This window comes from Phragmites australis, chromosome 1 (genome assembly GCF_958298935.1).
Source record: "Phragmites australis chromosome 1, lpPhrAust1.1, whole genome shotgun sequence".
NCBI lineage: Eukaryota > Viridiplantae > Streptophyta > Magnoliopsida > Poales > Poaceae > Phragmites > Phragmites australis.
This window is the reverse complement of record NC_084921.1, coordinates 56,177,590-56,193,765: the sequence shown is the minus strand read 5'-3', so window position 1 is coordinate 56,193,765 and position 16,176 is coordinate 56,177,590. Positions and strand designations below refer to the sequence as shown.

General features: G+C 44.5%; 1 protein-coding gene across 1 annotated transcript; it reads right to left on the bottom strand.

Annotated features, from left to right (window-relative positions):
* Window positions 1-10,434: 10,434 nt before the first annotated feature.
* Window positions 10,435-12,330, bottom strand: LOC133929872 (transcription factor MYB59-like). The gene is made up of 3 exons (XM_062376631.1): window positions 11,857-12,330; window positions 11,339-11,468; window positions 10,435-11,170 (listed from the first exon to the last, which is right to left on the bottom strand). The coding sequence occupies exons 1-3, from the start codon at window positions 12,065-12,067 to the stop codon at window positions 10,714-10,716; spliced, it is 798 nt and encodes a 265-aa protein (XP_062232615.1). The 5' UTR covers window positions 12,068-12,330; the 3' UTR covers window positions 10,435-10,713.
* Window positions 12,331-16,176: the final 3,846 nt, after the last annotated feature.

The following is a 16,176-nucleotide window of genomic DNA, read 5'->3' as shown; positions in this document are numbered from 1 at the left end:
ATATTCCATAATACACATTTTATTTTTACCACGAAATTAATATTTTATGTATCACGAGCACACAAAAAATACATATAATTATTTAAACATATCACATTAAGAAAATAAAAAACTATTGTAGAGTCAAATCAACAAAAAGGAAATCTTACAAAATATGGTGACCACGTAAAATGCCATAATCCCCTTCCATTGAAACCTCTGTCAACTAGTTAATCCTAATTGAGATCTTTAGCCAAAAAAAATCAAATTTAAAGTTACAATAAAGGTGTTGAGGTCTAATTTCTTGTACCGATGTTACTTTGCAATGGTATTTAACAATCAAGCAAAGAAGGAAAAATCAAGAAAAACATACCATGCACAAAATGCTTGTATGCGGAGTTTTCAAGCAATTTTTTTTGCAATTTGGTGGAATTAGAGGTAGGTTGGCTCTTCATCGTGGTGATATAGAGCAACCTTTTTTGTTTGTTTTTGAGGTGGGCAAAGAGCTACATTGTAAGACCATGAGAAACAAGAGGAGCAACTGCCGCATTGTTCCATGAGAAGAAGAGCTAGGCTCCAATGCGATGCTTCATAATTACTGGTGGAATAAGAAGAAGGAACGTGAGTTGATGTGATCTAGACCCCTATGATCCAAGTTAATGATGTTGACTAATGGTTTGTGCTTTCAAAATTATGGAGTTGGACTTAATAAGCCGACGGATGGCCTAAATACAAGTTATACATGTACAAAACTTGTAGTATGCATACATGGGCTAGGGGCCTTGGCTTTCGGGGGCCAGGGCGGTTGCCCTTGCTGCCCTGCCCTAGAGTCGAGCATGGTGAAGGGAGACCGACTCGAACACCGTAGGACGAGAGGGCATGGTACGGTGAGGCCCATAGGTCCCTCTTGTAAAAGTATTGAGTAAGGGGGCATCCTGGCTAATGGGTCTCGCGAGAGATATGTCGACCGACAAGGGATATTTTCTGAACATTAGCCTATTGCGCGACCAGGTCAAGACTCGCTTGACCAGCGCGAGGCTTACGCGACCAGCCTCCTTACGATATAATATGATCCCACGACCAGTCCTTGTTGGTCATAGGACGTCCATACATAATCTATCTAATCATATTTATTAATATCTACTCAAATGTTTTTCTTCCCGAGGCACCTTCTCCAGTGAACAAAGTCGTGGCTAGTGCAGATGGCAGTGCCCCGTCCCGTAGCATTAATTTCTATGGAGTGGGGCATTGCGGACCGACTTAGCGCCACACGACAGATATGACAGGGTCTGCAGAACGACCAGGCAAGTGGACGAGTTTGCAGATGAACTCACGGAATGCTGGGACAGATTAGCTTGGTAGATGACCTTGCGGTGCACGCCGAGGGGACAGGCAGGGCTACCGAAGTAAGGTAAGAGTGGAGGTGTCCAATAGGATGGGACGGGCCCCGCAGTACCACCGGCGTAAGGTGCAACGCGGATGCTCCGCGTGATGATGGTATGAAAAAAGCATATCTAGCTAGATATAGATCAGTGAAAAAGACCCCACTTATAAATTCTCCTTCTCTTGTATATAAAGAGGAGAACGGGTCTAGCATAAAAGGGGAGACCGATCTGTAACCAGTTAACGAACATGGATAACAAAATACACATGACATAAGGATATTATCCTTCGAGTGGTCTAAACCTGGATAACCCCTGTGTTCTTGAATTCATTATAAACACACGGACATCGCAAACATTGCTCACGCGCTCATCGACTAGTACACCCCAAAATTATTATCAGTGCTAACCCTCGACACCCCTTGCCTTTGTGTCCTCGTCGTACCAAACTTGTACCTCATGAAAGATGGCATCCTCCACTCCTTTATATACGTAAGGAGAACTCCTATCGTAATAGACAGAAAATAGCTGAGAAGGAATAAATTAGAAAGCTCCACCCTATATCATGTGTTCTTGAATAGATATGTATATTTATGCGCTGTGTTCATTGAGAGAGACAGAGAGATCCTTACCACTGGCAACTTAAAATACAACACTCCGATCCTGAATATATATATATGAAAAGCAGAAGGCAGCAAGGAAGGAATGCGGGACAAGACGTAGCATGATGTAATAAACGTACGCCCATATATGTCCTGAACTAAGCATATTCCTAAGATTTTGCTAGTAGTAGTGTTGCTTTAGCTGCCATATACCTTTAATTTCCTCAAAGAAAACCTTTTGTTGTAGTGATAAAAAGAAGCACGGAATGCAGGGAGATTCTTACTCAAAGAAAACAACTCGATCAGTGTGCCCAAAGGAAGAAAGGAAATGATAAGTACGTACAATATATAGGAGCACATATATATAATTCAGTGCCGTGCGTGAGGTCATCAGCATGCAGCACACTAAAGGCCAACACACATGCACCACTAAATTAGATCGAGTATCATGCAGCACTAGCTAGGTAGCCAGATGGAGTAAACTAATGAGGGGGATAATATATATATATGCTATGGTAATGAAAAGGAAATCAAAGCACAATTGCAAAAGGTACGGATAGGGCAACTGCATCCATGCCTCCTTATCACAGTCATACCACTCTAGCTAATTTTATCACCATTAATTTTAACTCGATCGACCCCCTTATCGATCAGATGGGGCCGCTCCCTTTTCCTTTTTCCTCCAACTTGCATTGCAGGGCCTGTGGGTGTGTGTGGGTGCGGGGCTAGCTAGCTAGATTAGACGACATGCCTCCTCTCCTTCCTGCTCATGCATGCTAGCTCTACATCGATCACCCAATTAACATAACCCCTCTTAAAATCTAATCTCAATGGATATTAATTTAATTATCTATCAGATAGAGGCATTGTTAAGACGATGGAATTTGTAACTGGGAGATGACACTACTAGACAGAGTGTCACATATGGTTTCTTAGGACTTATCACTGATAAAATACCTAAGACAGATGTGTCTATAATAAGAACGCCATCTAGGTGTGTCTGAACTCACATATGGTTTTTACAAACCCGTCTGTTACTATCATACAGACACAGATAATATTTAGAAAAATTTATCTATGATATTATTACAGACAGTTTCTTGTATGATCTGTTTGTGTCTATATCATAGTGTCAAATATTTAACTATAGGGTATATACGTATAAAGAGTACTCTGCATATGGACAGGGTATACTATGCATATGTATAACAACTACGGATACTACAAAATCAAATCTGCAGTACTTGCTACACCCGAAAATCTAGAAAACGTATACTAGGAAGGTCTCGATTGGTTTCTCAACTCAAGAACGACTAGTAACCAAGTTGAATTCATCTGTTTTGTCGTGATAGATAAGATGAAGGACTCCCTATCGACTACGACTAGATAGGAGATGGCATATCAGCCCTATATAAAATGGGGACCCAGACCCCCAGGGAAAAAAAGCATATGCGACTCGATGCAAGCACCAAGACCATAGGAGATACTCAGCAACATCATCCTCAATTTAGCTTAGATCCAATCTATTCCCTGTAATAGGTCTAGACATATTGCATGTACTCAAGAGAATACATATACATCACCATCCATATATGACGTAGGATATTACTCCAACTGGAGGCATGAGCCTTAATCGCGTGTCTTGATTCGTGTCCAATCCCTGATCTCGAAGTTACCCCAGTCAATTACAAACATATTGTCAGGAACTAATCTTCTATAGTTGGTGTGCCAGGTAGGGGCCTTCTTCTGCTTTTCAGGATTGATCATGTCTCGAGTTCACATCCGCGCTGGTTTCTCTGATGACGGTTTCTACGACCACTTCGAGTCGGTGGAAGCTATCTACTCATCGCCTCTTGCCGGATATCATATCATCTTCGAAGCTATGGTTTTCCGCTAGGACAATCAAGGTGGAATGATCCACACTGGTATTCTTGAGTCCAGCCTATTGGACGCATACCGTGAGATGGGACATCTCAATTGAGATCCAAAGGAGACTAATGTTCTCCAGTGCATAAACACCGACAAAGGTGACGAGAATCAGGAGAATGGCAACGACAACTCGGTTGATAGCGCCAGAGCAATCGAACAGATCAATTCGTGTTCATGGATTGAGGAGTCGGAACCCCACCCAATTACCCCATGGCGGTAGATCAAAATGCCGCAGAGAACAATGTCATTGGGATTCCCACGGACCTAGCTGTGACAGCCGCCGCCCATGGTACTAGCGTCGTCGGAGATATACCACCAGGAACGTATGTGGCTAGTACCTAGTTAGCTCATACTACTACTAATCATCAATGAACCGCAAGAGGTCAGGTGCCCTCTGGTCTTCAACGATAACTTCAGGTGGGTACCCCTCCACCAGCACTGGTCCCAAGATCAAGGAACTGATACTCTCAGGATAACTATCACGGGGCTTCATTGACTCAACTGCAGCTAAGCCTCAGCAGTGGTGTCTTCAATACTACAGAGGCTAACATCCAGGGTGCTCATCTGATTCTAAGATCCTTCCCTGAGTTGGATCCAGCTAATCCATTAACCTCGGTGCTCAATCAAGTGAAGACTTTACTCGATGTGGCTCAGATCCAAGCTACTTTTGTAAACAACCCTAGCAGTTCTAGGCATCTGAGTCGGCAAGGCAACGGTTTAAGGAGCCACGGACACGGGCATCCCTAAGTCAAGCCGCAGATGGGAAGCTCGGGTGGTCAGGGTCGAGCGGAGTCTTATGGGCCAGGCTGTGACTACCCTATTCATAGGCGCAAGAACCAAGAAGCCCTGAGAAACCACATCCCTCATGATTGGCACAATATACAGAGAGTGATAGACAACCACCAAAGAACGCTGTGAGGACAACCAACGCTATAATGAGCGCAAATCTCCAGGACGGGAGGATCGACGTGACTCCCCTGTTCAAAGGAACAGGCATGGCAGTCCTCTTCCTCCGCATCCTGAAGAGTTTGATAGGGGGTGCAAAGCCTTCGCGCCTGAGCTCCGGTCGATATGGTGGCCCAAGAAGTTCAAAGCGGGTCTGATCCAAAAATACGACGGAAACCTCAATCCCAATGAGTCATTGTAGATCTACACCACTGTTATTCAAGCAGCAAGTGGTGACAACAAGGTGATCACCAACTATCTGCTGACTATGCTAGATGGGCCAACACGGTCCTTGTTGTTGAACGTGCCTCCCAACTTGATTCAATCGTAGGCCGAGTTGAAGATCATAGCTGGAAACCATAACCTCCAACACACTTATTCTCCTTGTTCCTCTCTATATGACAAAAATACTGGAATAGATTCAGACTTGGCTCGATGCCGAGGAAGGCTTCGCAAAGATGAACAAAGACACTAAGCATAGTGATGGAGTTTGGATTTAAGTGGTGGAGCTCGATTTGGCACTAGCCAAATACATCGAGAAGAAACTTAGAAGGGGAACGTTGAATCCACATCAAAAGAAGGATTTAAAAACCACGATCTCGTAGTCGAATCGAGATGGGAATTTCTCACCAGAAGCAGGAAGCTGATTCGACCAGGTCGTGATGAGGCACTATCTCTTCAACTTCAAGCTCCTTTAGCCTTTATTCTTGCATCGACGAAATCGCCCAAACTTCAATCAGGTGCTTCATCTCGTCTATCTGCTTGGGGGAGACATTGATGATCTTCATGTCATGTGGCTTCTCTGGTGAAGAAGGAGTAGAGGTCTTCATGGGGGGAGCCGGAATCCATGAGTCCAAGTCTTCCTGCAGTGATGCGTGTTTGGGCACAGAAAGATGGAAACTTGTGCGAGAAGGTTTAGGGCACGAGTGAGCAAGAATTGCTATAGTCTAGGTTTGTATAGATAAATAGCCCAAAATTATCACCTTTTTGGTAACAACCCCAATCTCTATGGTGTCTCGATCGGCGTGAAAGGCGGGATGATGGCATTGTGCGAATCTCTGCACACTCGTCTGCGTGCATTAACTATGGGGTATATACACATAAGAAGTACACTGTATATGAACAGGGTATACCGTGCACATGTATAATAACTCTGGATACTACGAAACCGAATCTGCGGTACCTGATACACCCAAAAATCTAGAAGACGTATACTAGTAAGGTCTCGATTGGTTGTCCAACTCGAGAACGAGATGAATCTAAGTCGGATTCATCTGCATTTTCATGATAAACAAGATGAATGACTCCCTATCGACTACGACTGGATAGAAGGTGGCATACTAGCCCTATATAAAGCAGGGACCTAGACCCCTGGGGTAAAGAAGCATCAGTGACTCGATGTAAGCACCAAGACCATACAAGATACTCGACGACATCATCCTTAGTTTAGCTTAAATCCAATCTATTTCTTGCAATAGGTCTAGACACATTGTTTGTACTCGAGAGAATACATACACATCACCATCCATACATGACATAGGGTATTACTCTAACTGAGGGCTAAAACCTATATAAATCGGGTGTCTCGATTCTTGTTCAATCTCTAATCTCGAATGTACCCCAGTCAATTACAGAAATATTATTAGAAACTAATCTTTGACAGAGAGAAACTGACAGATTCTATGAAAACCCGTCTATATTTAAAGACCCGGTCAGAACAATTTTAAATTTGACTGCTCATCTCTTCTGGCTCTTTTTGCTCCCTCCCCACAACCTGCTCGTCTCTCCTAGCTCTTTGGCTTCCTACACACACAACCCACTCAATATAAAGTGATGAGAAATGTTCATCTTCCTCACTCTACTCATTGCCATCTGAATGTTCATATCTCACACACATATGTCTACGGATTTTTCCACGTCGGAGAAGCAAGATCTGGGGCTGAATCCCTTTCACACGCACTGAGGTGAGTATCATAGGGTTCCCCTCGCGGTTTTGTTAGGGTTTCTTAGGGTTTCTTCGATGTGTGTGTAACTGAGGGTAATGCCTTGTTTTCATCGCATATTGCAATGGCTCAGTTCACGACAATCAGGCGATGGCAGGATGGGGTTGTCCCTATGCATGCTTCCACAGTGCGGATGCTTGGCGTCGACTTTGGCCGGTGGACTTTGTGTTCTTTGCTGCTGTGAAGGGCACCTATGTGGACCCTGTTTTTGCTGTGAATAGCATTCTTCATTATGTTCTCGCAGATGAAAATTTCTTCATTGTTCTTCGTCACAATGGAGACATTTCGTAAACTGCAAATTTTACAGAGACATAACCTATAACCATTTATGAATAATAGAGTTCTAATCCGCGAGACAAAGAGTTACAACTAGATGTAAATAAAAGAAAATTAAGTTGCAATAGCTTTACGGATGAACATAACTCCTAACAGATTCCTTGCCTAATGATATACAACCTAAAAAATACTATTGTAATCATAGTACAATATATATAGGAAAACTAGTTTGTACTCTCGGGAGTACATACTCCCTATCATGATATACCATGATATACTCCTTTATCACTATGAGTATACTTATATACTCATTCTAAGATACTCCAATGTGAATTACATGAAAAAATTGAAAATAAGTCCATCAAATTTAATAGATTTTGATAATACCTTCATATTTGTACATAAAATGTAATATACTCAAAAAATATGTACAAATCACCTAAAAAAGTATACATACCACTTGAATGATCTTATATACTTACATGCTCCATGTACATACCATTTATCACATAAGATACTCTCTACATTATGAGATACATATGTGAGAGTGCATACTCCCGGGAGTACCAAAAATGTTTCCTATATATATATATAAATTATAATTGATTGTAACTCGTTAGCGTCTCGTGTTGCAATTATATACTTCTGGACACGCGGTTGTAATTTGTATATCGAGTGGATTGTAACTGGCAAGTTTTTGAGTTGTAACCTTGGGTGTGTACAATGATAAACTATAGTGCGCGTACACATAGAATAGACTCTCAGTATATATATACACGGTAGCGCTATTCTATATACACGGTAACATTATTCTACACCTAACCTAACCTAGCCCACCCCGCTAGCAGGCCACCCCAGCCCACCCCACCCCACCCCAGTCAGAGTGCGCCATGTGACTACGCCAGCCACACGAATCGTGCGTGCCCCCGCGCCTGCCTACCATGTGGCGCGTCGGCTGCGCCCGCGCCTCGCGCGCCCCTGCCCTCGCACCCGCCACATGTCACCCTCAACTCACGCGCCAGCGCTTTGATCCTCCTCCGCCTGCATCAGCTACTGATAGATACTGGCAACTACTTATAACTGCTGAACAAACTACTGAAATTACTGACAACTGCTAATACTACTAGTACAAACTACTGACCAATTTTACTATGACTTAAAACTACTGAATATTGAACTACTGACGACTACTAACACTACTGAACAAAACTACTGATACTACTGAATAAACTACTGATACTACTGACAACTACTATCACCACTGGCACAAACTACTGAACAAATTTACTATGACTTAGAACTACTAGCAACTATTGGCACTAGTGAAAAAAAATAATGACACTACTGGATAAACTATTAGTAACTACTGACAACTACTAACACTACTAACACAAACTAATGAACAAATATACTATGATATGAAACTACTGACATAAACTACTGAACAATTTTACTATGACTTGGAATTATTGAATACTAAACTATTGACGACTACGGACACTACTAAACAATTTTTCTATGACTTGAAACTACTGGACAGCTACTGATATAACTACTGAACAAAACTACTAACAACTACTGAAACATCCGAATCATAGTAAATTTCTAACCTATAGTAAATTTAACTTCCAACCTATAGTAAATTTTTACAGTTTTACTTGAAAGCATCCAACCCGTAGCAAAATTATTAAAGAATTAAAGTCATAGTAAATTATCACACCTGTAAGCTATCGAAGACCTACTCGGATGTTACAGTAACCGGTGAAGGACTGGGTTTGGCTCGCTGCTATAGTAACCGGCGGAGGAGTGGGTTAGCCAAGGTGCTACAGTAGCCGGCTGGGGGAGGTGGGTTAGGCTTGCTCTTCAGTGCCAGTGTGAGAGGTGGGTTGCGCTTGCGCTATAGTACCGGCAGGTGGGTTGGGTCGAATGCTACAGTACCAGGGGGAGTGGGCTAGGTGGTTTTGTTGGTTGGTTGGGTTAGATCAGGTTGGGTGTTTGGTTCTAGGGTGTATAATACTATTATACACCATACGTGTTGCTCGTCCTGTGCCGTGGTGCTCAGTAGTGTTCAGTAGTTTTCTAGCAGTTGTTGTTCAGTAAATCTTTTCAGCAATTTCTATGGTTTAGATGTTTCAATATGTTAGTAGTTTTGTTCACTAGTCCCACTCAGTAGTGTTCATTAGTTTTTCAGTAGTTGTTGTTGTTCAAATCTTCAGTAATTTTTATGATTCAGATGCTTCAGTATACCGGTAGTTTTTTTTCTGTAGTACCCGCTAAGTAGTGTTTAGTAGTTTTTCAGTATGACAATAGTTTCAAGTCATTGAAAAATTGTTTAGTAGTTGTTGCTATTCAGTAGTGTCAGTAGTTTGAATTCATAGTAATTGTTCAGAAATGTGTTAGTAGTGTTAGTAGTTATCAGTATGTTTTCAGTAGTGTCAGTAGTTGTTAAAATTCTTCAGTAATTTGTGTCAGTAGTGTCATTAGTTATCAGTTGTACCAGTAGTATAAATAGTTTGTTCAGTAGTATAAGTAGTTTCTGTCAGTAGTTCCAAATCATTCATTAGCTTCAATAATTTTTCAGTAGCTGATTCGAGCGGAGGAGGGTCGAGGGCGCGTTAGCCGGGGGTGGGGGTGCAAGGTTGTGGGCTGTGCGGCGGCCAAGGGTGGGGCGCGACCGCTGGGGCTAAGGGCGCTACGACCGGGAGTGGTGAGGCGGCATGGGGAGGGGCGCGACGGCTGGGGCCGAGGGCGTTGTGATTGGGGGCAACGCGACCGCCTGAGGAAGGGCGCGATGGCCCGAGCCAAGGCTGCAGGAGCGCTGGGCACGACGAAGGAGCGTGGGCACAGGGGCGACACGTGTTGGGCACTAGGGCAGGGGTGGGGGCGACACGTGTTGGGCACTAGGGCAGGGGTGGGGGCGACACGTGTTGGGCACTAGGGCAGGGGTGGGGACGACACGTGGCGAGTGTGGGACAGGGGCGCGTGAGGTGGGGCAGGGACACGTGGTGTGCGCGGGGTTGGCTGGGCTGTATTGGGTCGATAAGGGGTGTGGTGCGGGTGGGCTGGAGAGGCTCTAGTTAGGTAGGTTGAGTTCTTAGATATAGAATACTATTCTACATCTTTTAGTCGTAGAATAATATTATTTAGTGCAGTTGTACTATTTAGTGTAGAATATATATATATATACTTAGTATACTTGTACTACTTGGATATGCTTCAATCTATATTACGTGTCATGTCATCCCTTTTGGTTTGTCGTACCTGGACTCTGAGCTCAAGAAGCGTGTGCATGCTAAATTAGATGCATGGGTACAATGATAGAGAAATGAATATATACATTGTGGTGAAAACATGCATGTAGCTGATCATCGTAATAATCTCAGTGCTACATATACATTAGAGAGCAATGGCACATGCATACAGCTGTATATATGTAGCGGTTATTGTACCATACATATATACCTAGCTACGTACATATATACAAGCTAAGGGCTCTTATATTACAAGTTTCATATTGTATTAGAGATGCGTGCAAGTTGCAGGTACACGCGACGACGCGACTGGTGCAAATATAATTGAAAAGATCGATTGATAGAATCAGGAGGCATCGAGCATCTTTTTGTACTCGTCTTCGCAGTCTTCCATTCCCCAGAGAGAATCCGAGAAGTAGTCCCACACCGGCGAAGCCGGAAGGGGCGCCGCCGCGCTGCAGCCGCCCACGAAGCAGCAGCTGGCGGCGGCGATGTCCTCGTCGTTCCAGAGGTAGTCCATGCAGCTGGTGTACAGGTTCTGGCTCACCGCTGTTCCTGCATCTTCCTCCTCCTCTTCTTGGCTACTAGCTCGCGTCACCGCCTGGAGCACCTGGTTGTTGGATGACGATGAGCTCGACGTGGGCGACGGCGACATGGAGCAGGCCGTGGTGGTGGTGGTGGAGGAGGAGGTGGAGCCGGCGCGCGCCTTGGCCTGTTGCGCCTGCTTGCGCATGTGCGTCCGCCAGTAGTTCTTGATCTCGTTGTCGGTGCGGCCCGGCATACTCTTGGCGATCTGCGACCACCTGCAGCCAATCCATCCGTGATTTTTAATTGATTAATCGATTGATAAGCGACCACGTACAATTAAACTAATTAATCGATCATATATATATATTGATGGATCAATAATCGATCACAGTGCTAGCTAGATCTAGATGCATGAACAATTAGTCAACAAGTATGTAGTATACCTGTTGCCCCACTTGGCGTGGAGGTGGAGGACGAGCCGCTCCTCTTCAGGGGTCATGCGGCCTCGCTTTAGTCCTGGGTGCAGGTAGTTCACCCACCGCAGCCGGCAGCTCTTCCCCGTCCGGTTGAGGCCTGCAGATGGCCGCAAGGCACGGCAGCAAGCAACAGGGAAAAAGAGACGAACATGGAGCGAGCAAGTGTTAAGACACAAGGGATCATTCATTTCATTTTCACGCGTGTATATATTGTTTCCATGCAATGGTTCGAACGTCTCCAGCTAGCTACGCCTACGCGCGCGTACATGCATGTATGTATGTATGTATGCGTCCCGGCCCAATCAACTAGCTTAGTATATGCCTGCAGGGAAGAGATATATCTATATCTATATATATATATATATGCATGCAGGGAAGATATATATGATGCATGCATGTACGCGCTTGAGGAAGAAGCAGGTAGGTAGGTAGCTAGCATGAGAGGTTCGCTCGAGATGCATGGATTCACCCGCCACCGCGCAAACCTGACACCTTTGCTAAGAAATCCCAGCGGCGTTCGCCCAACAGCCGCACGAACCATACCAGTTGCACGTCCTCCTGCTCCGTCCACGGGCCCTTCCGAACGCCACCACCTGCAACCTCCTGCTGCTTCCCTTTCTTCAGAGCTGCCGCTGCTTCTGCCGCCGCCGCGCGGCTAGCCTCCTCCGGCTGCCGTGCTCCTCTCGCCACCACCATCAGAAACAGAACCTGCTGGGTAGCCTCACGACGAAGAGGAGAGAATACTGCAACTGCAACTTAATTTGAATGGGTAGCTAGAAATGAATTACTTACTGGATGGAGTATATCTAAGCTGCTTGCCTCTGCCTCTGCCTGCCGTTTTTATATGGCTGCAGCCGGCCGGATCGGAGCATGAGCTAGCTACTAGCTAGTGCTACTTTAATTTGGATCGGATTGGGTTGCTAGCTACTAGCACTTTACTTTTCTGCAGTGGAGGCTGATGTCGATGCCCATTATATTATACTATATTATATTCTATCAATCCGTCCGTCGGTCCGTAGCAAATTCGATCGATCTGTACATCGACACGCATATATATATATCATCAGCGGACCTCAGCTCATCGATTAAGCTAGCTAGGGTCGTAGTTGCTCGTCATCATTCTTTCTTTATTTTATTGGGGCCGCCATTTCCCAATTCCAGTTGCTTCCTCACCTCTCCCTTCGTCGCTGTCACCATCGATCCATCAATGGATGGATGGATGCGTCATCATCGAGGATCCCTCGAGTCTTACGTGCTGCCACTACAAAGCTTGTCGCATCTGCCCGCCAAATTAATCTCATTACTCCACTCCAAAGACGTCGTTTTAGATTTAGAATTAATGCCTGCAGCTATACACTTTTTTAATAATTAATAATATACACATAAGGATTAACTTTAGTTATAAAAAAATGATATTAATACACATATCGTAAAAAATAATTTTAAATATTTTATTTGTAAGTTTTGCCAAATTTTGCTAGAGGATACTCTAGCTTCGTGGCTTTTGTTGGTAGGCACTAGATTTTTTTATCGTTTGTAAAGACACTCTTTCTTTCTTCTTCCCTTCCCTTGTTGCTCAGCCTAAGTTGTCTAACCCCACTGCCATGTCGCTTCTGACTTCTGTGAACACTTCTCCACCGAAGGCTGCGCATAGAGACACCCATGCCTCGCTGATCCTGTGGGTGGGCTTGCCTCAGCCGGTGTTGCATGGAGGTGGGTGGGTTAGAATATCTCCACATGACTAAGTCTGGTATGGTATGCGTGCCACTAGACCTGATCTGGCACAACAACAACTAGATCAGCTTCAGTATCAGCTCAGCAACATGAGGTTGCCTGTTGTACTGCTGCTAACCAATTTTATTATGGTTGTTATACAATTTGGAGATAAACTGATTTAAAGTACAGATAGATCTCTTAAACATAGAATTGGAGTTAGAGACAAATCCTGTTTGTACCTTCAAGGCTCCCTGAATAATCTAAACCCGAGGTTATTCCACTACTTCCAGTCTTTCATGGCATCAGCCTAACCCGATCCCCCTACCCTGTTTGCGTGACCGCCGCCTACGCACAATCCCTCCCCCCACTCTTGCCCCCTCCCCCCCCCCCAACTGTTGTTGTTTCGCACTTGTCTGTTGTGCACACATCTGCAGCCATAGCTGCTAGCACGAAGTCTTCCTTGTTCTCATTAGCAAGTTCGATGTGATGGGCCATCTTGATGGCACCTCCCCAAGTCGGAGGGTGGCGACGACACTTGGCAGACAACAGACTATGATGTCCTCTCCCTCCTCTATGTATATGTCTCTGAGGAGATCCTCTCCATCATCATCACCCCCAGTGCCACCGCCCGTGTCGTCTAGACCAGTCTGGAGGCTTTGTTCCGTGACAACAAGATGGAGCACGCTCTCGTTTAAGGCGAGTTCCGCAACTTAGCTCAAGGTGTCCGGTCCATCCTCGCCTATTCTCAACAGTTGAAGTCTATGTCGACACCCTTGCCGACATCGACCACAAGGTCTCCGAGGACACCCTTGTCCTCACCCTGTTGCGTGGTCTAAACAAGCAGTTCCGCAACAACACCACAGTCATCAAGACCAAGATGCCCTTATTCCCTTGTTTCTTGAGGCGCGCAACCTCCTTCTCAAGGAAGCCGACCTCAAGATCATGGCTCTAGGCTCCTCTGCGGCCTTGGTGTGCATCCATGACACCAAGCCTACCAATGCTGGTGCCTCTGGCCATGCAACTGGCTACGAGAACCAGAATTCCAACTTCGATGGCAACGACGCCAAGAAGAACAAGGGCAAGAATGGTCATCGGGGCAGAGGCAATAGCTATGGTGCGCGTGGCAATGGTGCCCCCTTCCTCTGGTCTTGAGGCGCCAGTCCCCCCATGTGGCCAGGCGCGAACTCCGGGTAAGGCATCCTCAGTCCACACCCCAAGGCACTGAGCGCCCCATCTACTTTTGTTGCACCAGACACGTACAACACTAAGACTGCCTCTACACTATCTTGGGACCAGACCTCCCTCATCCAGGCCATGAAAGCCATGTCCCTTTAGTAACCAGGACTATGGTACATGGACTCAAGTGCTACCTCACACCTATCTACCAACCCCACACTACGTAAGAAACCAGCAAAGGAGACACCACATTAGTAACGGCTGCTCAACACACGTCACTAATGTGCCTTCTAATCAGAACCCATCACTAATGAGTGGTAATTAGTGACGAGTAGTAACATGACCCATCACTAATGAGTGGTCATTAGTGACGAGTAGTAACATGACCCATCACTGATGATTATAGTGACGGGTCGTTCTAAGCCAGTTATTAGTGATTGGTCAAGTTATGACCCTTCAGTAATGATAAGGTTATCGTGATAGGTCATCCTATGCTAGTCATTAGTGATGGATCAAGTTGTGAACCATCACTAATGACTAGGTCTTCAGTGACGGATCGTCCTAAGCCAATTATTAGTGATGGATCACAACTTGACCCGTCACTAATGATTCACTCATCAGTGACGGGTTATCCTATGCTAGTCATTAGTGACAGGTCAACTTGTAATCCGTCGCTAATGACCAACTCCAGTCACTAACGACGGTATTCACAAATATTTTTTATTTTTATCTTATTTTTTCTTACCTCAACAGCACTAGAATAGAAACCATTGTACATTTTTGTTCAAGTTTGATGTAAGGTGTGGCGGCTATGGGCACAAACGCGTGTTCTGAAAACGGTGCAAAAACTTCAAGGGGTGAGAACTCAATCTTTCAGTCCAAATTTGGCCTCAAAAAATTCGTTGAAACTGACATACGGATGTAACTTTTTTATAGATATCCGTAGAGTCAAAAAATATCGAAATCGGAGTCCATATGCAGAAGTTATGCCATTTTACCGAATACACTCCAGGTCACCTATCAAATTATAACCCTCGACAAAATTTGGCAAAATTAGTCATTAGTGACAGGTCATGATTATGATGCGTCACTAATGATCTTTGGCAAAGAAGGTTAAAAGGATAAAATATCTAGTTTCTATCACAACCTACGTGATAGTAGAGGTGGTAAGGTGGCTCCACGCACGAGGAGGAGGTCGTGAATTCGATTCCCATGGAACGCAAACTTAAAAATTATGTGAAAAAACGTGGCTTATGAGGCATATGGGATAGACATACGTTGGGATGGATCTGGGTTTTTTTGACTTTTTTATCTAAAAAATACGAAAAATGTTCATCGGTCATTAGTGATGGATCAAGATTACAACTCGTCACTAATATTCAGTCAATAGTAATGGTTCACGGGTACAACCCGTCACTAATGACTGAACATTAGTGATGGGTCACGGTTATAACCCGTCACTAATGACCTATCATTAGTGATGCGATAAGAGTGATGGGTACGAGACCCATCACTAATGACGATTATCACTCGTCACTAAAGATTTTTTTTTCACGTAGTGCCAGTAATCCCTCTTATATCACACCTCCAACTAGAACAGAGGTGGTTGTTGGTAATGGTTCCGTCCTCCCCATCATAGCCTCTGGTCACACCATCTTCTCCACTACTCGTTGTCTCACTCTTTCTAAGGTTCTAGTTTCTCCAAACCTCATTACTAATCTTATTTCCGTTCGTAAATTTACCACTGATAATCTTTACTCTATCAAGTTTGACCGGTTTGGCCTTTCTATGAAGGATCTCTATACTAGGAATGTGATTCTCAAGCGCAATAGCTCCGCATGACCTGTACCTGTTCTTCATGCCACCTGCCTCTACTCGTCGTGCCTTCACCACCCCTTCCATCACCATTTGGC

Bases quoted from the DNA above. Each gene is read 5' to 3' on its own strand.
- LOC133929872 (XM_062376631.1), bottom strand. From the start codon at position 12,067: ATGGTGGTGGCGAGAGGAGCACGGCAGCCGGAGGAGGCTAGCCGCGCG. The intron at 11,469-11,856 runs GTTTGCGCGGTG...GGCCATCTGCAG, and splicing joins TTTCTTAGCAAAGGTGTCAG to GCCTCAACCGGACGGGGAAG. The intron at 11,171-11,338 runs GTATACTACATA...GATTGGCTGCAG, and splicing joins CACGCCAAGTGGGGCAACAG to GTGGTCGCAGATCGCCAAGA.